Source organism: Xiphophorus hellerii, chromosome 9 (assembly GCF_003331165.1).
Source record: "Xiphophorus hellerii strain 12219 chromosome 9, Xiphophorus_hellerii-4.1, whole genome shotgun sequence".
NCBI classification, from domain to species: domain Eukaryota; kingdom Metazoa; phylum Chordata; class Actinopteri; order Cyprinodontiformes; family Poeciliidae; genus Xiphophorus; species Xiphophorus hellerii.
This window is the reverse complement of record NC_045680.1, coordinates 23315-46318: the sequence shown is the minus strand read 5'-3', so window position 1 is coordinate 46318 and position 23004 is coordinate 23315. Positions and strand designations below refer to the sequence as shown.

General features: G+C 35.7%; 2 protein-coding genes across 3 annotated transcripts; one reads left to right on the top strand and one right to left on the bottom strand.

Annotated features, from left to right (window-relative positions):
- Positions 1 to 460: 460 nt before the first annotated feature.
- On the top strand, positions 461 to 10016 carry LOC116725160 (methylcrotonoyl-CoA carboxylase beta chain, mitochondrial-like). Its single transcript, XM_032571046.1, has 12 exons — positions 461 to 480; positions 1681 to 1836; positions 2927 to 3123; positions 3864 to 4042; positions 4123 to 4203; positions 5230 to 5408; positions 6099 to 6309; positions 7416 to 7507; positions 8476 to 8632; positions 8770 to 8892; positions 9316 to 9531; positions 9596 to 10016. Exons 1-12 carry the CDS (start codon positions 461 to 463, stop codon positions 9680 to 9682), a joined length of 1698 nt encoding a protein of 565 aa, XP_032426937.1. The 3' UTR covers positions 9683 to 10016.
- Positions 10017 to 10431: 415 nt separating this feature from the next.
- LOC116726470 (retinal Mueller cells isomerohydrolase-like) lies at positions 10432 to 21092 on the bottom strand. 2 transcript variants are annotated; one of them, XM_032573216.1, is made up of 14 exons: positions 20965 to 21092; positions 19342 to 19424; positions 18330 to 18480; positions 17322 to 17429; positions 17045 to 17186; positions 16166 to 16313; positions 15890 to 15962; positions 15671 to 15803; positions 14454 to 14596; positions 14257 to 14386; positions 13517 to 13631; positions 12292 to 12386; positions 12027 to 12138; positions 10432 to 11769 (listed from the first exon to the last, which is right to left on the bottom strand). In XM_032573216.1, the coding sequence occupies exons 1-14, from the start codon at positions 21066 to 21068 to the stop codon at positions 11612 to 11614; spliced, it is 1695 nt and encodes a 564-aa protein (XP_032429107.1). In that variant the 5' UTR covers positions 21069 to 21092; the 3' UTR covers positions 10432 to 11611. The 2 variants fall into 2 exon arrangements, with proteins under 2 accessions (XP_032429107.1, XP_032429106.1); XM_032573215.1 differs by having other exon boundaries at positions 15890 to 15971; positions 20965 to 21089.
- Between the last annotated feature and the right edge of the window lie 1912 nt (positions 21093 to 23004).

The following is a 23004-nucleotide window of genomic DNA, read 5'->3' as shown; positions in this document are numbered from 1 at the left end:
TTATAAGGAATTATATTTGTTGAATCATCTTCACGTTTTGCTTCTTAATTTGGAGCTAAAATGAAATTAAAATGATAATTAAAATTATCATTTTAATTAGTGAATTATTTGCTTTTAGCAGACTTATACTGTAATATCACCCAACCAATTAGTTTCTTGTAATTTAGTGAAATTACAAAAAATGGAGGTTTAAATAAAACCTCCATTAAAGGTTTTATCTAATAAAACCTTTAATGGAGTTTCGAAGACTTTAAAATAAAAATATTTGCGTTGTGCCGCTTGTAATTACAGTTGTTCCGATAGGGGGCAGTGGAGTGCGTCCAGGAATCACCGCTGTCAACAAAGAGAGAAGAAGCGTTTCCTGGCTGCTAATGGTTGTAGTTCAGATCAATGGATCTTGGCGTCAGAATTAGTTTATTAAAGCTGTAATTAGCTGCGTTGCAGCGGAAACCTGTGAAACATGCAGCGTTGCATCTTAAGGTAACGAGAGGAGTGATTATTTGTTTGTAGTATCTTTAATTTAACATCCGCAGCGCGTTCAGATGACCTTTGGCACACTTTAACATTTTCAGAGATTAGAGTCAAGGCTGTGTTTATCTCTAATTTTTAATGTCAGGGTGATTTAATGTAGCGTTTGTCTCTTAAGTTTTGTGTGTATATTGCTTCCAAAAAGTATTCACACCCGCGGAACCTTTTCAGCGTTTTCTCCTCATGCAAACACAAATTATCGGTAGTTTTAAATTATTTATTACGACTGTCAAACACAAAGTAGCACATGACTGTGAAATGGAAAGAAAATTATAGTTTTATTATTTTGTAACCAGGTTGCTATGACTTCTGCCCAGGTCCCTCTTTAAAATGAGATCCAGATCTCAATGGGTTTACCTGGTTAAATAAAGGAAACTTTTTTTTTTTTAAAGTAAAATTATTTACTTTTTACAAATTTAAAGTGTTTTAGATACCCCAGTGCAACCAACTACATGCAGAGGCTAACATATTAAAAAGAAAAAACTGTATTGATCCCAAAGGGAGATTAAATGTTGTTGCAACTCATACAATTTTTTTTCAAAGAAATGCTGATGGCTGTCGGGGAGGAAGGTTCTCCTGTAGCAGTCTGTATTACAGCGACTGTGAAAAGGCCTCTGACTGAAGACACCCTGTTGTCGTAAAGCAGACTCATGAAAAGGATATTAGAATAATACAAATTATTTAATAAAAATGTTATCGTCTAAAATGCAACAACAGCATTCATTTAGTGAACGCTTGATCACTTGTTGAATTTGATGCATTTACAGCTAAAAAAAATACTTGTAACATGTAAAAATCTCAGCCCTTCTGACTTATCAATACGATTGCAAAAGGTGTCTGAGAGAAAGTTTTTTTTATTTATTAAACTATCACTTGAGGAGTTCAGGTAGAACATTTTTACAGACAAGTTTTTTTCATCTTAAATGCAAAATGTAGATATTTCTGTACAGTTTTATCTTAATTACTGCTCTGAATGTGTTGTTCTTTCAGCAAATGGCCTTTTTTGAGACTGTATACTCCAGTTAACGATTAATCAATTAGTTGACGATTATGTCAATAATCCATTAATCCAATGAATCATTTCAGCTCTTGCATTGATTTTGAGATATTTGGTCCGTATTAGTGTGTTTGCTCTCGTTTTGTGTTTCCCAGGTTTGCTGAGCAGCGCCGGCAGTTCTCGGTTCGCTCTGCGGCGGCGAAGCGGAAAGCTCTGCGCAGTTCCTTCCCGGTGCTGGAGCTCCCCCTGCTGCCCATCCAGCGCCACGTCTACGAGGCAAACCTGAGAAACAGCCGCGCCTGCCAAAACAAGTAGGTTCAGCTTACACATCACAGTGCATGAAAAATGCTAAATTCCTAATTTATTTACAGGAATTACAGAACTTATGCAGCAGTACAAACGTTTGTTAAGTCAAACAGTTGCATCACCTTCTGTTCACTTCATGAACATTAGGCTGGACAGTTGTGGAATCAAAAACAATGAGTGTCTGCAGTTACCATTTGACTGAGGGGTGGAAACAGGATGATCTGAAACAAAGCAACATTCACTACCAGCTGATAATCTGGTACATTCAGTTCAATTGAGGATGAAAATCACAGAGCTACTGTCCTGCAACTTTTAGATGCATCCTTACTCCAACAGACCGGGATCAGCTCTGAACAAGCCTGCTAACGAGCCGTTCATTTGATTCGAGTGTGTTGGAGCAGGGAAGCATCTGAAAGTTGCAGGATAGACTGGACATGAGAACCCCTGCACTAGACTAGCTTGCTTGTTGTTTTTTGTATTTACCCAGAATACCTTGCACTGTTCACCATCAGCTGAACCAAGATCTATGTTTATAGATGGACCAGTTTTGTTTTCTGATCCAAATCAGAGTCAATGCCCATTCACTCCTCCCCAAACAAACCAGACTTTCTAACAGGTTATAATAGTTTTGGGTTTTTCATTATGGTTCAGTTTTATTTCGTTGTGACCTTTTGGTTTGTCTAATTCAGTTAGTTTTAATTAGAGTGTTTGTCAAATATTGTTTAGTTTTTATTATAGTAGTAGTTTTAGTTTTTCTTACTTTGGTTCATTTTTAGGTACAGAATTAAATTGATTGAGTAATGAATATTCAACAAAAACAATTTTTTATTCAATTATTGTTGAACAACCAACTGACTGTGGTGATAAAACATTTTCTAGAGTAAGCGCCGTAATTTGCCGACAGCTGATGGAAACCGTTTGTGTGGGGCAAAAATATCAATTTCACATAGTCACAGTTTTTCCCATTAATTATCGTTTTTATTTACAAAAATGTTTTCTGAATGTCAGTTTTCATTATTTTGTTATTTAGTTAACTATAATAACCTTGATTTTGCAGGACTGAAGTTTGTTTAAATCTCTGTTTTCCTCTGTTAGGTACACGGAGTTACAGGAGAAGGTGAGGCGAGGTGGAGGGGAAAACGCTGTAATCAGACACACACAGAGAAACAGGAAGCTGCTGGTCAGGGACCGCCTCCGCTTCCTGTTGGACGATGACGACTTCCTGGAGCTTTCCCCGTTTGCTGGGATGGGTCTGCCGTACGGCGACATCCCTTCAGCCGGCTGCCTGACTGGTCAGAAATCCCTAGCTGTGTCTTTGGTACTTTAACCTGAATATCCAGCCCAGTCTGACTGGAGCTGCGTTTCCATTCACAATAAAATTTTACATTTTGACGTCGCTTACGACACATAATGCAGTTAGGAATGTAGAAACATTACCAATCCTGACCAGAGGTGGTGCTAGACGAAAGACGAGACAATGAAGAAGAGTCAGCGTGTTGGTGAACTGCAAAGCAGTGGCTGCGGTTAAATAAAACCTGACGACATTTATTGTGTTTTACAATACGAAGATAAATCTGCTTAATGGAAACTGCGATTTCGAATAAAACTTCCTTTCCTGATCAAAAGTTTTGACCCTAGGATGAGGTAATTTTTTTAGTGGTATTTTTTTGTTTTATAAAATTTGTGTGTTCAATAGACTTTACAGCAAACGTAGTCTTGAAAACAATACAGTCTAGCATTCTTTGAAACAAACACCCAAAAATTATACTAAAGTGAAAGAAGCTCTACTGGCACAAACCATGAAGAAGACGACAACAGGAAGTAGTTAGAGGATGATAGGTGCCATGTTTTTTTTTTGATTTTTTAAAAAAGATTTATCATGTGATTTTCATTGTGTTTCTTATTTAATGCAGGAATATTGACCACGTTTTGTGTACATTTGTAATGGAAACACAGCTATTGTTTCTCTCAACCACTTCCAGCTGAATGACCGTGTGTGTGTGTGTGTGTGTGTGTGTGTGTGTGTGTGCAGGCGTTGGCAGGATCAACGGTCTGTGGTGTGTGTTCATTGCCAACGACGCCACAGTGAAAGGCGGCACAGCGTATCCAATCACGGTGAAGAAGCAGCTGAGAGCTCAGGAGGTGGCCATTCAGAACCGGCTGCCTTGTGTCTACCTGGTGGACTCTGGAGGAGCTTTCCTACCTTTACAGGTTCATTTGATCACATTCAGGTGGATCACACCAACCGCCATGTTTCTCCTAACACCTTTCTGTGTCTAATAAATATCCAGTCAGAGATTTTTCCTGATAAGAACCAGGGAGGAAGGACTTTCTATAACGAAGCCATCATGTCTGCCATGAAGATCCCACAGGTAAAAAAAAAATATGAATGAACCGATCCACCTTTAACTCTGACACCGATATCTGAGGTTTCGTATCAGCCGATACAGAAAAATAGCTGAATTCAGCTGGATGCATTTCTGGGTTTAAACAAATGAGAAAGTAGGGATTTTATCATTTGAGGGATTATTTTTACGAAATAGTTTCTTATTGACCAGTGACATTTAGGTTCTTAATCTCAACATCAGTGAGTTTCAGGCATCAGACAAGCATTTTTAAAACTAAACAAGAAGAGTTAATGTTTATTTTCCATCAAAAATATTAATTTAAATTCATGGTGGCCTTAAAGCTGCCTTGAGTATAGTTTTAAGTATTTTAAGTGACAATATTTGAAGTTATTTTGATTTTAGATTGTAGTATTTCTTTCAGTGTTGAACGTCCATCCAAAAGGACATCAGGAGGTGGTGGAATATATAAGCCACCGTTTAATTACTTAGTGTTACTATGCAAGGTAAAAAGAAAAAATATCTAATTATTTATTTCAATGTTTATGAGTGTAAACAGACTTTTTGAATTTTTTGGTAAAAAAAAAAAGAATTCCTTTATTTCAATGCTGAAGGGGAATTCAAATTAGTTGGATAAAACATTTTTGTGTTGGTAAAATTCAGAACTAATTTACAATTTTTCTATTTTTAAAACAGTCATAAATGTACTGAATTACAAATTAATTTGATAACTCTGAACTTAAATACACCAATAGCTTCATTAGCTTGGTCAAACATGTAAAAACAAAACAACTTTAATTTGTTCAGTCAGTATAACAGCCAATGTAAAATAAATGAAGAAACTGACCAGGTTCATTATATTGGCAAAATGTAATGTTACTGGTTTTATAACTGGTGACTATATGATATTTTTGTGTCTTTATAATGTGAAGCACTTTGAGCTGCAGGACATTTTTAAATGTCCTGCAGCTCAAAGTGCTTCACATTATAAAGTATTTTAGGGCTTTTTGTGCATCTTTTTGGTCGATTTAAACGCCGTTATGGGTCTGGAAGGTGGCGCTGGTGTGTGGGTCTTGCACTGCGGGTGGAGCTTACATCCCCACCATGGCAGAGGAGGCGGTGATGGTGCACCGGATAGGAACCATCTTCCTGGGAGGCCCGCCGCTCGTCAAAGCCGCTACAGGAGAGGAGGTGACCCCGGAGGAGCTGGGAGGGGCCCGACTACACGCCGAGTAAGAACAAAGAAGACGACTTCCTGTCGTCTTCTTCAGCATTTCTACCAGTAGTAACATCCGATTGTAGATCTCAAGGCAAACAAAGAGTTTCCATCGCAGTTTTGTGAAATACATCCATTTCCATATGACTCATCTTAGCACAAAAACGTTTTATCAAAAAACTTGAATTTTCCTCTAAATTGGCAAATTTCTATTAAGCAAATTAATGGAAACACAGCTACTTTTTTTGCATCACATATGATCAACAGCCGTATGTTACTACTGCCGGAAACGCAGAAGAAGATGACAGGAAGTGGTAGGAGGATGATTGTTGATTTATTTGGATAATGTGCAGCTTTCAGCATCACACAGTTCATAAAAAGTTGTGGCAGTTCTTCTGTAAAATCACCAAAATGTTGCAAATGTATCCGCGCCAACGGCTGAATAAACCGCAGACGTCTCATCTGACGGCTGAATTATGAATATATTTCATCTATTTACATTCCTCACAGCCATGATTTTCAACGACTTATTACGTGAAGAAGCTTAATTTAAATTAAATTTTAATTTAATTTCTTATGTAATGGAAACACCACAATTGCAAAACTGTGTTGTGTTTTTTTTTGTAGAATATTGACAAAGACATTTGTAATGGAAACGCAGCTACAGAACTGATTGAGACTATCTCTGATTGCTGCTTTGTTTTAGGGTGAGTGGGTGTGTGGACCACTTTGCGTGGGAAGAGAAGGAGGCATTTGATCACACGAGAAACATCATCTCCACCCTGAACTTCCACCTGCCTGAGGAAGAGGAGGAGGACACGGCGAAGAGGAAAGCAGCAGAGGAGCCGCTGCACAGTTCAGAGGAGCTTCTGGGGTTCGCTCCTCGGAGCTACAGCCACACTCTGGATGTGAAGATGGTAACGACTACTTCTAGATTACTGATTGATCTTATTGATTAACTGATAAGCTGCCATTTTCTTAAAAAGCTGAGTTTTGTCTTGTATAAAGAGGATTGACTCGTTCCCTAACATAAAGGACTGTGTTTTTAGTAATATGCTGAATTTTAAAAAAAAATCTGTTGTATTAAATATTGACTGAATAAACACAAACATTTGGATTTCTCACATTTTTAAACTTACCCTAAACTTGCACTTTTATAAAATAAAGAGGTTAATAAAATACCCAAAAAGTAAGAGTACCACTCAATATATTTTTACTCTAGTAAAGTAAAATGTAGTTGTCCAATTAATTACCCAAGTAAGAGTAAAAGCGTATTTGATGAAAAGGCTACTTGAGTAACTATCTGATCAAAAAAATAATTATATTTAAAAAGTACATCATTAGATGGACAAAAATCTAGATCTATGTGGAAATATAGGTATTTTAAAACCATAAATCAGTTTCTTTCAATATAAAACTAACAAGAACTGTAGGCGTGTATCTGATAAAATGCAATAAAACAGGGATTAAGTTGCTGAACAGAAAAATAAAAGATGAAGAGAATACAATATGTTTAACACTTACTGCTCTGCCATGAACACAGATGTTCATACAGAAATAGTTTGCTCTTCTTGACGGATTGCTAAAACTTCGCTCCATGAAGTTCTTTAAATTCACGACAGCTCTCAAAAATCCACGTTTCTTACTAAATTTCATTAAGGTGAAACTTCGGGAATTTGTCGAGTGTTTATATTTTAAAACAGAACCGCATAAAGTCCATTTTGCATCCCACATCGGATTCCGTTTGGACCGTTTCTCTGTACCGATCTGGTGAAGCGCCGCCATCTTGTGTCAACGGCTTCGTCTAAGTATGACCAGCGGCGCCCTCTGTTGGATGGCGGGCAAACTACAACACTTAAAGCAAGCGCAAAGGGCCGTTAGTAGTGAATCGATAATCGATTGGAACTAATTTTAATCTAATAAACCATTAATACACTAAAACATTAAATAGTTTTTTAATGCAGCCTGAGCTTCTTCAGAGCGGTCCTGATCTGACCAAGTTGCGTTTTTGTTTCCCGCTCAGATTGTGAGTCGACTGACAGACGGGAGCCGCTTCCAGGAGTTCAAAGGTCGATATGGAACCACACTCGTAACTGGTTTTGCAAAGATTCATGGGTAAAAAAAACAACCACTACTATATTCATATGTAATACATTGCTATAACAAAAATTCTTACCGAGTATTTTTGGTCTAGTTTCTAATTGAAATATCTTAGTACACTTGAAATAAGACAAAACTAACTAAGAAGTAACTTTTCAGCAAGAAACAGGAGCTTATTTTAAGTAAATAATTACTTAATATTGATGTAAAAGCACTAGTTCCTTATATTAACCAGACATTTTCCCATGTTATCAGTGATAATATGGTTAAATAAAACATCTGCAGATTGTGGCCTTTTTTTTTTATTCGATTAATTGCCACAATAATCCATTTATTTTAGTTGCATCCCTAAAATAAATTGATCTATTAATTTTGAAGCTCTGATTTAGCCTTTATAGTGGAACACAAACATTCAGAATATTTTAACAGTAAAAGCAATAAATAAAAAAAATTGATTGAGTTTGACATTTCTGAGTCTCAAGTCAAAAATATTCGACTTTTGAAGTCAGAAAACTCAGAAAAAAATTCTGAAATCTCAAAATCTCAGAGTTTTTTTCTAGCTAATTTTTTACATTTCAAATTAACATATTTCCTTGGGGGGGGGGTAAAAAAAACAAAACATTTTAGATTATTCTCAAAATCTCAAAAGGACATTTTTTGACAGAAATATCCTCCTCCATCTTTTAATATTTACATTTACTTTAATATGCCATCATAAATTTAGACACCTACTTTATTGTGTACTTTTAATTTATTGCCACCACAGATACAATGTTATAAAAATATGTTTATTATTTATCTAAATGGTACTAGAGAAGCAAAGAACTTCTAATTTTGACCATATAAATAACTGTTTTAATCATATCTTCTGCTATTTTCATCCATAACAAACAATATTCTTCTGTCATATTTTATTTCTGTATTAAGGTTTTAAAGTCTGATTTAAAGTCTGATTTTGTATGTTTTTTTTTTTATGTTTTTAGCCACCTGGTAGGAATAGTAGCCAATAATGGAGCGCTAACATACGAAGCGGCGCTGAAAGGAAGTCATTTCGTCCAGCTGTGTGACCAGAGAGACGCACCGCTGCTTTTCCTCCAGAACACGGCGCCTGCAGCGGCGCTAACGCTTTCTGCCGCACAGGTAAAAGCAGCCGAATAACGATTTGTTATCTCCATGACAACAAAACTTACACAAACAAGTAATTAAAAATTATAGACATGAGGAACTTGTAAAGCGATGTATATTAGTGATTCTTCTATACTGTAATTTTCTGACAGGCAGAAACGAACAGCAACCGTCTGAAGGCTCAGGGTTCGATGATGTCAGCAGTGGCCTGTGCCTCTGTCCCAAAAATCACCGTGGTGATTGGTGGTTGCCATGGCGGCGACAGTTATGCCATGGTGAGCAACTCTGTTCTTTTCCCTTTGTTTTTCTGTTTCTTACTGTCTGTATCGTGAGTTATTTTATGTTTTAAACAACATAAAATTATTTAATTATATTGAGCTAATAGCTGCCATAAAGTTTGTTTTAAACAACAAATAAATATAAATTCAACTGAAAATACAATTTCAAAAAAAAGTTTAAAGAATTATTTTGCAGTTTCAATATTTTTAATTTTCCATTTTAAAAATTATTTTTCACTTTCAAATCTTTTTTTTCAGCATAAAAGTGTTTTTTCAGTTTAAAAATGCTATTAAATAGAAGGGGTCCCAGGACTGAACCTTGTGGTACCTCACATGTGATTTCTGTCTGCTCTGATGAGAAAATAGCAATTGACAACCAAAACAATGAAGCTCAACGTCTTCTTTCCTGTCGGTCCTCAGTGTGGACGGGCGTTTGATCCCAACTTCCTGTTCCTGTGGCCCAACGCCAGAGTGTCGCTGGCGGCGCCGGGTCACGCCGACTCGCTGCTACCTGCCGATACCAAACAGGAAGAGGAGAAGAAGCTGAACGAGAAGCTGGAGGAGGAAAGTTCGGCGTTCTTTTCCTCTGGGAGGATGTGGGACGACGGAGTCATTCTGCCTCAGGAAACCAGGAAGGTAAAAATACTGAATTATTTTCATATAAATTAATCCAGAAGTCTGATTTTCTTTTTCTTCGCAGGTTCTCAGAGACGCTCTGGATATTATCAAACAACAGCGCCACCAGCTGTCCACAGAGAAAAAACAGCCTGTGCTGCTGCGGATGTAGACGCCTTCCTAACACTCCTGGTTTTCTGAGATCTGGATCCTGTTTTTAAGGGTCATCATGACTCACACTTTAATGCAGCAGACATTATTTCACTTCAGGAGATTCTGCAGAAAAAACTTCAGGGATGCAGAATGTCATTTTTACATTTTTAAAATCCCTTTTTTCTTCTGTGTGCAGCATAACATAAATATGCTCTAATGTGAATCTGCAGTTTGGAGCCTATAGATTCATCTTGATCTTTACAAAACCAAAAGGCCTTAACTGTTTTATTCCTCTAAACTGTATTTTGAAGTACTGTGTGTCTAAAAACCCTACAAACGATTAACCTGTATCTGTTTAATCTTTTTGTAATTAGAAATGTCTAAAAAATTTACTTATGCTTGTTTGTATAACATAAAATGACTGGCTGCTAAACTGGTGTTTGTTTATAGTTATTACACTGCTCTGCAACATTTATCACATCACTACAATGGCATATTAGGAAAAACAGAAAAAAAAGGAGTAAATTTCAGCCAAAAACCATTTTGGAAAATATTTTGGAGCCAAAAGTCCAGGATTTGAGAATAATCTCAGAAATCTTCTAGAAGAAAAGTTGCAACGTTCTGAGTTTCAAAAGTCCAAAATTTGTGAGAAAATTTTCTGGAACTTTAAGATTAATCTGAAAAATTTCTCAGTTCCAAAAAAACACACACACATATATATGTGTGTATGTTTTCACTGAAGAAAGAAACAACACAAAGACACCACACTTTTCAGTTTTAAACAAACTGTTTATTTGACATATCATACAGTCAAGACACATCAACAATTTGTATCCATTATATAAAATGTATTAAACTGGAATGTTAAGTGTTTATAGCAGAAATTGCTCTGAAATATGATACCAACATGCTTTTTTTGTCCTCAAACAATGAAGGAAGAGTAAACTCCAATACACGGAGGAGGCTTGGAGAATAAAGCAGATGTGGATTCAGTAACAAACTCAAATAACTTCAATGTTTGATTGAAAAGACAGGAAATAAAAGCACAGGAACAAAAGGACCACGAGAAAGTGGTGAGTCTAATTGACGGAGGCAGCATCAGCTGTATTGGTAGCATGATTATGATGAGCTAATCTGCTAATAATGGAGCTAATTTTTTCCTCCAGTATTTGATAACCATATCTTGAACACAGATGTAAAATTTTATTCAACTGAAGGGTTATAAATCAGCCAAGTACATTAGTGCTCTAGAATTTATCTGGAAAAAATCATTTAGGGGAAGATAAAAGTGCTAAATGTTTTCAAAGTTAGCAAAAATGCTAAAGTGCTAACTGAAAAACTAACAGAATTTTTGAAAAATCATATACACAAATCCAAATGTAAGAAAATGTCTCCCAGGTTTTGTGTTTTTCTCAATGAGTTTCTATGTTATGTAAAATTCATGGTGAACCCTAATGTTAAGAAACGCATTGAGATGATTGTAGAAGATAATTTAGCATTTTAGAGTCTGAAATTATCCAATTTTCAATGTTTTTATTCATTTATTTATTTTCCATTCTGCACTTATGCTTTTAATTTCTCATCTGTTTCCTAATACTTATTTGTATTTGTATTACTGCCTTGCTTGTAAATCTTTAAATAAAAAAGAAAAATTAGCTTTACTCTTAGCAGTTTAGCGAAAATGTGCCTACCGCTGACAACAAAGCTAAAAGTGAACTAAAAAACAAACATACTAGCTTCAAATTGTGCCTTTTAATTTCCAAAGCCAATAGTTTTTCTTTGATTTTGATTACATGAAACAAAAAATTAATAACGTCTGCTGCTCTGTAGCTTTAAATCCGTGTCATTACTGAAACCTTAGCAGTAACCAGAGTGGTATTTGATTTAAAAACTGTTCTGAATGTGTCACTATCATCAATAAGTAGAAAACGGGTTTTAACTGGTGAGTTTAGGGTGAAGGAGGAGGTTTGTACATCCCGTGTAAAGTGACAGGGATGACGGTGTTGACTTCGGCCCTTGCTAGCTCCGTTAGCATCATGGCGTCCAGAACCAGCAGGAAACCTGGTCTCTCTGCGCCCGGCTTCACCACAACACTCAGCAACACGCCTGCAGAGGTCAGACAGACGATTAACATACTGTCGTAGTTTGGCTGCCATCCAGTAGATGGCGCCAATGGTCAGCGCAACCACCTGATACACCCTGAAATAATAGTAGTAAATAAATAATGACACTTTTAAAGCAAAGTTGGACTAAAAAATGTCATTACAAGAGCATTAAAAGTGTCAGCTTTCCATTATTTGGTTAATAATTACACCTTTAAAGCAAATCTGCATTAGAAATGTCATTAACTTAAACTTTCTTACCTTCGTCTTCCTTCGTGGCTCCAGGTGCGGGAACAAACAGCGGCTCTGATGGGTAACAGTCCTCCTCCTGCCACACCCACGTCTCTTTGGTCTGGACGTTCAGCTTGACGATCTGAGGCAGAAACCAACAGAAGGTAACAAATCTGTGAGCGTGTGTGTGTGTGTGTGTGTGTGTGTGTGTGTGTGTGTGTGTGTGTGTGTGTGTGTGTGTGTGTGTGTGTGTGTGTGTGTGTGTGGTGGGATCCACTCTCTCTCTCTTCCCTACCCTGTCAGGGATGAAGTGGTTGAGTCCGAGGCCGTATGCGAATGAGTATTTCTTTCCACAACACTTGGAGTAGTTAATCTGTGGAAACTCGAAGGCTGAAAAAGACAAAAGGGACATAAAAAAACAAACAACAAAACACAAAATCATTCTAATATAAGATTTTACTTTGTTTTAGGGCGTTTTTTATCACGTTAAATCTCAATAAACTGATGCTGGCCACACCCCCAACTCAACGTTTACACTCGCATGTGAATATGGCTGCAAACAGATACGCTACTATTCAACTGTACATTTTTGAAAAGCAGAAGTGGATCCTCCTGCACAACAAACAAGAATGCATTAAGTGGTCTCTGGATGGGAAGTCAACAACAAAACACTTTCTTTTCCAGCAGCCATTGTACAGAGCATACAGCAGTGAAACTAGCTGACCAAATGTGCTGGAACTCTGCTGGGGTTGCTAGGTAACAGTTTAGTGCCAGTGGCATGTGATTTTACGTTTGGAAGGTTTTAGAAACGGCTCATTTTCAAACACCAACAAGCATTCACTTATTGCTATTCAGACTGTTTTTAGAAGCTGTAAAAACAAAAAGGAAGAAAGAATATGTGCAAAAATGTGACATTTGCATAACAGGTCCCCTTTAAAATACTAACACATTTCTTCCCAAGAGCAAAAAATGTCAGCTTTCCTAAAAAATACAATTATTAAATCATATTTCTTCACCTTTAAATTGATTAGAATTTTAAAACTATCTAAATATTATAATAGTTTTGATTCAGTAGTTTTTATATCTCTTTTTCATAATTGTATTGTATTCATCACTGATCTTAACTTTTCATTTTAATAAACTGTTAAAGTTCCTTTTAGGGACAAATGAATTATCTACAGCTATTTACACGTTAGGTTGTTTTGATCTATGCTTTTGTATTGGTTCCTGTCAAATAAACAATAAATTAAATTAATCAATGCAAATATAGTGAGATGTTGATTTCTTGGGGAATAATTTTAAAGTAAAGCTGTTAAGCAAACCTGTGGCTTCAGCCCAAAACAACATTTCTCTGTAAAACATGATTGCAACTTAGCAAAAATGTAAAAACAGATCATGATCAAACATCTTTCTTAAAACTAAATTGGCAATTTTTTAGCCACAACAGGAAGGTGATATTGTGTGTGTGTGGGTGTGTGTGTGTGTGTTAGGCGTGTGCATGCGTGTGTGTTTCTGTTCACCCTGTCTTGGTCCAGAGAACAGAACTTCAGGCTCCAGCCAGATGGATCCGTCGCTGTGGAGGACGGCGGTTGCTGTCGTGTAGGACAGAGACACGAGGTTTCGGCCTTGTTCTTCCTGAACAAACACAAAAAATAAAAAATAATAAAAAGTTTTCAACTTTTCAAACTCAGAAATTTTCTAGAAAAATCTTTAACAAAAAAAAGTGAGAACTTGAGGACAGGAAATGGAACAGCTGTGCAACAGACTTCAAAATAAGAGCATGACTATGAATGTGTAACTGAAGTGTTCTCAGTTGTTTACCAAAACTTCAACTTCAATCTTCAAACTTCAGTCAAATGAAAGTTTACAAAACAGCCAAGGAAATGAGCAGTTTAGAATGTTTTTTTGAAAATTTATTTAGGGGAAGCTAAGTGCGCTAAACATTTTCATAGTTAGCTAACGCGCTAAGCTAAAAATAATTATTTTAAACAATATGTGAACAAAATAAAACAAGGATAATAGTGTACAACACATTAACACATAAATACAATATTTAAGGACATTATAGAATATATGGTTAATGTAAAATACAATTTCAATTGAAGTTAGCACTTTAGCATTAGCCTCTGCTAAATAGTGCTATAGCATTAGCGTAACTATGTGTTCTGATTTGTGCTTTATGATTAAATGGTAAAGGTGTTTTTAACAGGATAAAATGAGATTAGGATTGGCAGCGGAAAGTGATCGTTTCTGCTCTCACCCTGTGAATATCCAACGGCAGAACGTATCGTCTGACCTCCGGCTGAGGCGCACGCATCGCCGCTTTCTTCACCTCCTCCCACTCCTGCCTTAGGTTGGCCAGGTACAGGTAGTTGTACACAAAATCATGCCTGGAAATACGAATAAAATATCAGTGTTTCTATCAACAAATAGAGATACCCGGAGCTTCTCAATTACCCTTTCCATGTGCAGAGGTCGACCACGATGAATCCCTGGTCTTCGTAGGCGTTGATGTGGTGAAACAGGTTGAAAGCCGAGGTTCTGAATTTGTGGTTTGTCATGTAATCTGCAGGATCCTTAGTGGCCAAGTGGAACCACGTCTGCAGCAAATAAACACTAAATGATTCAAAGGAATGGAAAAAAAATCAACATTTTCATGTTTTATATTGTAGAGCAGGGGCGTAGCCACGGGGTTGGCTGGGGGGGCCACCATCTCTGCTTAAAATCTGATTGGACGGCCCAGTCAGAGCACCTGATCAGTTTGTTCATGTCAGACCAGACATAAGTTAGCATTTTGTCCACATGTCGTAATTTATGTACGGAAGACAATTAGGGCCACAGAATAACTTTTTTTTTTTGACATTTTCTCATAGCTCTGACTTTTGATCTCAGAAGATTAAAGGCAAGATTCTTTTTTTCCCGGTGGGCCTAATCCTTTTCCATATTTCTGTTATCAGTATTAGGGTCATTGTAGATAGAAAGAAGAGAGAAGGAGTAAATTTCAGCCCCAAAAAATTTAGAAAGTTTTTATAAAAAACTTGGAAATTTCTGATTTAGAACATGTGAAAAAATTTTCACTTTTGGAGTTTAAAAAGTTGAAAATTTTCTATTTCCAAATTTTTCCTAAATAAATCTGAAGTGAATCTTAAAATTTCTGAGTTTTTATTACAAATTTTCAACTTTCAAGCTCAGAAATGTCCAAGTTTCTTCTTTAAAATTTCTGTGAATAATCTCAAAATTTCTTAGCTTTTATTGCCAACTTCTGACTTTTTCAAACTCAAAAATTTCCAAGTATTTTCTAGAAAATTTTTGAGAAGAATCTCAAATTTTCTGAACTTTTAATTGCAAATCTGCAATAAAAACTCAGAAATTTCTGTGTTGTTTTCAGAAAATTTCTGGGATTAATCTAAAAATGTCTTGCCGGAAATTTCCGCCTCATTTTTCTGTTTTGGCCCATTACTCTGTCGTACTGTAACAAACAAATCTGAGGCATAGTTTTCACATGCCAAACAGATCCCTGTGTTTAGTTTGGGTAAAGAAATTGTTTTGCTAAAATATTTAAATTTTAGTACACCACCATTGTTGTGTTTGTGCCCCTGCTTGGCCCCCTAAAGGTAAAACTCTAGGGCCGCCCCTGCGTGAGTGAAGTTCGGACGCTGATTGTCCGTCGTTACCCCCATGTTTTCGTTGGATTCAAAGCAGTCCATGTACGTTGCTCCTCTGACGCTCCAAGACGACAGAAACTTGAGCAGGTTGATCTTCACCGGCTGCTCCACAAACACAAAGTAGTTCTCAGTCATACCAAAACTACGGAGGGCAAAACAGACCAAAACAGACTGATTTAAACTGATGAAAAGTAAAAGAAAAAAGTTTTCTGGAGTATAAATGTGAACCTGTGGATGTATGAAGGCTTTAATCTTTCACTGCTGGGTAGTTGGACCACAACTTGGGATTTCTCAATGGGATCTGATTTATCTAAGGACAAAAATCAGATTTTACTGATATTTATTTTGCTTCGTTTTATTTTCTACTTTATTTTCAAACAGAGTAAATTTTTCCTGTTGGAAAAAATGTACTCTGACAACACAGATTGACCTACAGACCATAGCTTTTTGATGTGACAAAGAGGCCCACAACACGTATTTCACATGTGTCTCTGCGTTTCCCACCTTTCTGTGCCGGCGGGATCTTGACGATGTTGTACGCCAGACTCATGTTTTTGCCGAAGCAGTTTCCGATGTTGTAGAGCGAACCGTCTGCGTCAACGTGGGGATGCGCTGTGACTCCGTTAATGGACAGATATTTACACAGATCCACCTGAGAAACAAATTAAGAAAATCACAAAGAAAACACCTGGTATCAGTTTCCAGAATTTATGAGGTGACGCTTGGAAAGTTACACAATACAAAAATTAACAGCAATATTTTGGTTTATTTAGTCTGTCATAGGGGGGAAAGTAGAGGTTTAATTTTCTAAATTATATTTTACCATGTTATTCACACATTTTTAAATGTTGAAGTTCCAAACTAAATACTTTAATTTGCAAATTAAATATTAAATATTTAGTTAGGAAGCTAAATATCTTGCAATCAAGCTAGCTAAATGTTTAGCTATGTAGCTAAATATTTGGTAAGTAAAATAAATATTCAGCTTAAAATTAAATATTTAATTAAGAAGCTAAATATTTAGCTAGCAAGCAAGATAAATATTTCGGTCCGAGCTAAGTATTTATCTTGCTATCAAGCAGATAGCAAATTTAATATTACTAGGTTCCTAGCTAAATAATTATAAGTATTTAGCTAGGAACCTAAATATTTTGTTAGCGACCTAAATATTCATCATACAGTCAGTCTTCAGTCAGAGACATCTTCAGATTCGTTGGAAGACTGACTGCTTGTGGAGATCTTTCTGCCTCCAGCATCTCCATCCAGAACGACTTTTTGAAGATACTTGGATGAAATTATTTCTGACATTTAATTTTCCTTTGGAATAAATAAAGTATTTGTGAACTGAATTGAATGATCTCAGGTAAATTCCAACCTTCTTACCTTCTTCAGTGTCTCCAGTGAATCTGGATCCACTTTGGTGATGAAGTTTGTTTCTGTGACGGCATAAAAATCCTCGCCGACCGGATAAACGTTTACTAAGCAGTTATCTGTCACTTCGATGCCTCTGAAGTACGTAAAGAACCTGAACAGACACAATAAAACCCGTTTTATTGAACGGGTTTAAATCCAGCTTTAGACCTACGTTGTGCCTAAGATGCTATTAATTAAATGAATTATTTGTGTTAACAGCCAGGCAAACATTAACTGTCAGTTTTACCTGGAGAAAATGTTTTTGCAGGGGTCTGGATAGGCAGTGGTGCCGAACTCTGTGATGACGACCCGGTTTTCTGTCATGGCCCGAACATATGCATCCGTCCTGATGAACCTGAAACAATGATTACAAACTTACCTGCAAAAATAACCAGCAATGCTGCAAACATAATTTCTGCACAAAAACAACTCAAAAGCTTCACATGAACATAAAAAGAAACTTTTTATTTGCAGAAATTCTTTGGGTTATTGTTGTGGTTTATTGTTTTAGTCAGAATCATATTTATTTGTCTAGATTCTGGAAACAAACCAGTGTAAAGGAACTTTAGAGGAAATAAAATATAACGAGTAAAACGGCTATTAAAGATAAAAAATGGTACATGTTCATAAAAAAATCTGAAACTTTGAGAATGATGTCAAAAATGTTCTAGACAAAACATGGAAATTTTACAATTTTACAAAAACTTCCAAGAAAAAACTCAAAATCTTTAGATTAATCTGAGAAATTTTCTAGAAATGAACATGGAAATATTTGAACTTGAAAAGTCTGAAGTTTGCAAGAAATAAACTTGAAAATAATCTCAGAAATTTTCTGGAGAAAAAAACAAGAAAGTTTCTTAGTTGGGAAAGTAAAAAAAAAAAAAGCTAAAATCTTCTAGCAAAACTTGGACATTTCTGAGGTTAAAATGTCAAAAATAAGTTCTGAAACTCAGAAATCTGCTTATTGTTCTGGACGATTTCTGAGATTAATTTCAAAATTTCAGAGTTTTTTTCTTGCACATTTTTGACTTTTCAAGCTCAGAAATTTCAAAGTATTTTGATTCATTTCAAAATTTCTGGGTTTTGTTTCAAGAAAATTATAAACTTTTGAAACTCATAAATCTCCAGGTTTTTCTAGAAAATCATTGAGGTTTTTGGCAGGAATTGTGTCCCACAGTGACCCTAACATGCAGCCATATGTGTGCTCATGTACAGGCAGCAGCTGAACATTTTTAAATCTGCGATGCATTCTTACTTTCTGAAGTACGTCACCTGATCACCCTTCAGGTCAAACTTGTGGATCAGAGCTTGTCCGTCGAACAAATGGTGGAACGGTTCGTCCCCGATCTCGAAAAGACCCGGACCCATCCGTAGGAGGCTTCCTCTGAGCCACAACGGGAAAACACCTGAGGGGACAGTTCATCAAAATCACCTGATGATGACATAACACACATTCCTCCATCATTTATTGTGCTTATATCGACTCTTCTGATCTTCCGTACTTCCTCCTGTTGGATTGAATGTTTATATGGCAAGTCGATTTAACATAAAATTGGTTACAATCCAGATATCTGAAAGTGGCTTATGACTAGACATTAGTAAATTAAGATATTGCTAATTACATTTTGACTGCCATAAATGATGTCAGATTCATTTTTAATTAGTATGTGAGATTTAATTCAAGACACCTAATGAATTACTGAATGAAGATTTCAAATATCAACAATTAAAATAAATTAAAGATATCCGACTTTTTGTTCTGATTGGTAAAAATTCTAATTCAAGATATCTTTAATCTATTTTTTAGTACTTCGATATATTTTATAAGTCAGTGACAATACTTTGGATTAGCTTTCTGTTTAGTCAAAACATCACAGATTTATGTTCCATTTCAAATTTCCATAAAGGATAAAAAACATTTAAATAGTCATTTGAGATGAATGTAATTGAAGATATCATGAATTATTATTCTTACCAGTCAGAATCTAAATGTAGAGATCTTAAGTTACCATTCTGGATAGTCAAAATGCATTTTTACATATCTAGAGTATAATTACAGATCATCAAACAAAACAGATTTTATGATAAAACATATTTCTACATATTTTAGCAAAGGACATTTCTACAAAAGTGGCAAAAATACAACAATTGCCAGTGGGGCATAAAGTCCATTTTAACAGCTTGTTGAATAGTTGAAGTTAGTAAAGTTTGTTTTTATGTTTATAGTTGTTAATAAATAAATCTCCCATCTGTTTTTGTGTTTTTACCAGTTATTTCTGCAGAAATCGGCTCATTTAGTTCCTCCACCGTCTCAAAGATCTTCCGGTAACCTGCAGCAGGATGTTCCACTCTGACAACAAAGTTGAAACCACATTGAAAACATCAAACCTCAAACATAACTAAAGGATTAAATCATGTGAATTTATGTAAGTGAGATCATTTTGATTTTCAATTCTTAATAAAATTAGAAAACATTCAAACTTTATTTCTATATGGTCAAAATGTATAAAGTTTTGTAGAAAGAGATAAAGATTTTATAACAAAATGTGGAAAAAGTGAATACTTTTAAACAAGCTGACAACTGAGAATGTATTTTTATGTGTAAATGGTACTGAGTAACAGTTTTGGTGCATTATATTGATTCACAAATCATAACTGTTTACAGTTCCCATCAGTCCTGGCAGCTTCACAACACCAGCTTTCAATTTGTCCTTCTACGCCCATTTTACATTCCTTTGTTAGTCCAGACTTTCCATCTGATTTTTCTCCTTAATCTTCCTTTTAAAGTTTTACAATCTTCTTTTCTCTATTAAATGATTTGGAGAAACTTCTCATCTCATCTACAGGTTGCTCTCTTCTTTTCAACATTAAAAACAGCTTTTTAAAAGTTTTCTTTATTATCTTTGGAACTGTAAAAGCTGGAATGGTTAGGCTGTTTTTCCAAATCTGGGAAACTTTCCATCTCATCTCAACACTGTAAAAACAAAAAGTATTTTTGGTCTAGTTTCTAATCTAAAGCAAATATTTTAGTATACTTGAAATGAGACAAAACTAACTTGAAAGTAACTTTTCAGCTAGAAATAAGTCAATAATCCCTTAATATTGATGAAAAAGTTCTAGTTCCACTGGCAGATTATTTCACTTATTTCACAAATGACAGGCCTTGTGCTGTTACCTAGCAACCACAGCCAGGCCCAGCCGGTTACCTAGCAACCGAGTTCTAGTTCCACTAGCAGATTATTTCACTTAATCCAAGACATTTTACCCATTTTATAAGTGAAATAATTTGCCTAGCACTTTTTATTAATACCAAGGAATTACTGGCTAAGTTTCTAAATGTTGCTGAAAAGTTATCGGTAAGTTTGTTTAGTCTTATTTCTAGACATTTGTACTAGAAACTCGAAGAGGATACTTAAGATTTTGTGTTTTTTCAGTAAAATGTCTCTGGTTTCATTTCAGAAAACCAAAACATTTCCATACCAGAATTTAATCTGCACCAGAAAAACACAAAATCTTACAAAGTTTTATTGATTTAGTTTCTAGTGTAAGTATCGTACTACAGTGGAATTAGGACAAAACTAACTCAGAAGTAACTTTTTGTTCCACTGGCAGATTATTTCACTTTTAACAAGATTTTTTAAATAATCTGCCAGTAGAACTAGTACTTTTTATCTACAGTATATCAAGTACTTGTATACTTAAAACAAGCTACTTCTGGCTGAAAAATTATTAAGTTAGTTTAGTTTTATATCAAGCGCAATAAGACACTTGGTAAGATTTGGTGTTTTCTTCCAGTAAAACGTCTCAAAAAGCTAAAACATTTCAACATCAGAACTGACTCTACGGCTTTCTCTCTATTTTCAGAGTAAATAATGGAAATATTTCCTCACCGGCTGACCATGTTGTTGCTGAATCTCCTGGACTCGCCAACTGCTTTCAGAAGAGACTCTGGTTCGGATTTAAACCACACAAACATTCCCTGCTGCTCCCCCATCCTTCCTCACTCCTCCTCTTCTTCTCTTTTCTCCTTTCAAGCCTCCTTTCCCCTCCTCCTCCTCCTCCTCAAACTTTCCCCCACGCCTCCCTCAGGCTGAACAGACCAGCTTTGTCTCGGCTCCTTTCAGACGCCAGAACCTCGCCTCAATGTTGGATTTTCTCTCGACCTGGAAACACGACCAACCTCTCCTCCTAATGATGTGGGTCCCACCAGTAAAATTGAATTTTAAAACCCGCCGTCCTTTGTAGTTGGATAAACATGCAGAAGCAATTAGAGCTGATTAGTTCCTGATGGTTTTCAGCAAACGTTTGGGAAACTTTCTGTTTTTTTACTTTTGAAAGAAGGAGAGTGAATCTGGAAAACATCTTAAGTCTTTAACATTTATGTATAGAAAATATATATTTTTAGACATTTGTTGAAACTGTAACTCTGTTATGAGACAAATAATCTGTGAAAAATAAAAAAGGATTTAACTAGAATCAACCAATGAGAGGCAGGAGGCGGGTCTTAGTGCTGTCAATCATCCAGTTGTGAATGCTAAGTCTAGTTAGCATGGCCACCGACGACAGAGGATAGACAGTTTCCCTGTAGTTGTTTCTCTGCCATTACTACATTTAGCTGCGACTACATGAGTTTGATTGACAGCGCTAAGCTCCGCCTCCTGGCTCTGATTGGAGAAAAGCACCAAAAATAACCAGACAGCAATAGCAGCTAAAAAGCAGGTGAAGGAAATTGATCTTTTCCCAGATTATCTGCCTCATAAACTATCAGGGCAAGTTGACAGTTTTAACAAATATGTAAAAATATATTTTTTTTAAATAAAAGTTAGAGTATGATTCTAGCACAATAGGGCTGAAGCTAAAAGTGCAACAAATAAAATTTTAATTCATTGTTAAAATAAAACTGAAGGTAAAATTTGAAGCCGGTCCAAAAGATCGGTTAGTTTTACTTTTATTTTATCTAATATCTCTTCGGTACAGGGGCACTGGCCTCCCGCTGTCCCCCGCCTAGAACCGCCCATGTGCTGTTAAACTTTCATAAGCAAGCAGTTCATTTTAAGAAACTAAAGTGAGTTTTTCCTTTCACCACCTTGTAAAGGTACCGATAGTATAAACTGAGAAGGAGTCACACAAACCAGGTTTATTTCCCAACATTTGCATAGTAAACATTTATAGCTGCATTTTCACTCCTATGTTCAGTTTTTGACAAAAACACAAAGTATTTCTGTGGTCACTTAACTTCATTTGAGGTATAAACAAACTTCATAAAGTCAAATACACATTTAGAACAAAAGAGGGGAAACTAAAAGTAGAAGTTAGTTTCTATGTATGAAGTACCTGTGAGCATGTAGCATGAAAAGTAACAATTTAGGAGTTTTGATTTGCATTTAGTAAATTAAAGGCCTAATTTATAAAAACAAAAAATGCTGAATTAAGTCTCAACTAAGAGTCTTTATGACTCATAAAAGATTAACATTGCGGTGAACGAAGGTTTTCTTCTTAAACACTGAAAAACATTTTCTAACCTGCATATAAAGCAGAAATATAGGACACCGTATTTGAGCTAATGTAGAAGGAACAAAAACAATGAGTACATTTCTAAAAAATATATATATTATTTTCAGAATAATTGAGAAATTTTCTAGAAAAAAAGTGGAAAACTTGGAAGTTGAAAAATTAACCATTTTCACATTTTGAAACTCAAAACTTCCAAGTTTTTTTTCTAGAAAATTCACAGATTAATCTCAACATTTCTGTTTTTCTGTAAAATTTTAGATTTTTCAAACTCAGAAATTTCCAAGTTTTTTCTATAAAAAAATACTCTTTTTTTCGTCTTCTTCCTGCAATCCCCAACACGGCGCTATAGAAATAAAAATCCCTGCTTCACTTGAATTATTTCAGTTAAATCTGGAAACCTAAAGCCATAAAACAAA

What these genes read in the sequence shown, in the direction of transcription:
- LOC116725160 (XM_032571046.1), top strand. Translation starts at nt 461, where the DNA reads ATGCAGCGTTGCATCTTAAG. An exon ending in CTGCCATGAAGATCCCACAG is followed by an intron (nt 4,204 to 5,229) that starts GTAAAAAAAAAA and finishes TGGGTCTGGAAG; the next exon opens with GTGGCGCTGGTGTGTGGGTC. An exon ending in TGCCTCAGGAAACCAGGAAG is followed by an intron (nt 9,532 to 9,595) that starts GTAAAAATACTG and finishes TTTTCTTCGCAG; the next exon opens with GTTCTCAGAGACGCTCTGGA.
- LOC116726470 (XM_032573215.1), bottom strand. Translation starts at nt 21,068, where the DNA reads ATGGGGGAGCAGCAGGGAATGTTTGTGTGGTTTAAATCCGAACCAGAG. An exon ending in GATCCCGCCGGCACAGAAAG is followed by an intron (nt 15,972 to 16,165) that starts GTGGGAAACGCA and finishes TTTTGTCCTTAG; the next exon opens with ATAAATCAGATCCCATTGAG. An exon ending in AATCCAACGAAAACATGGGG is followed by an intron (nt 14,597 to 15,670) that starts GTAACGACGGAC and finishes TATTTGCTGCAG; the next exon opens with ACGTGGTTCCACTTGGCCAC.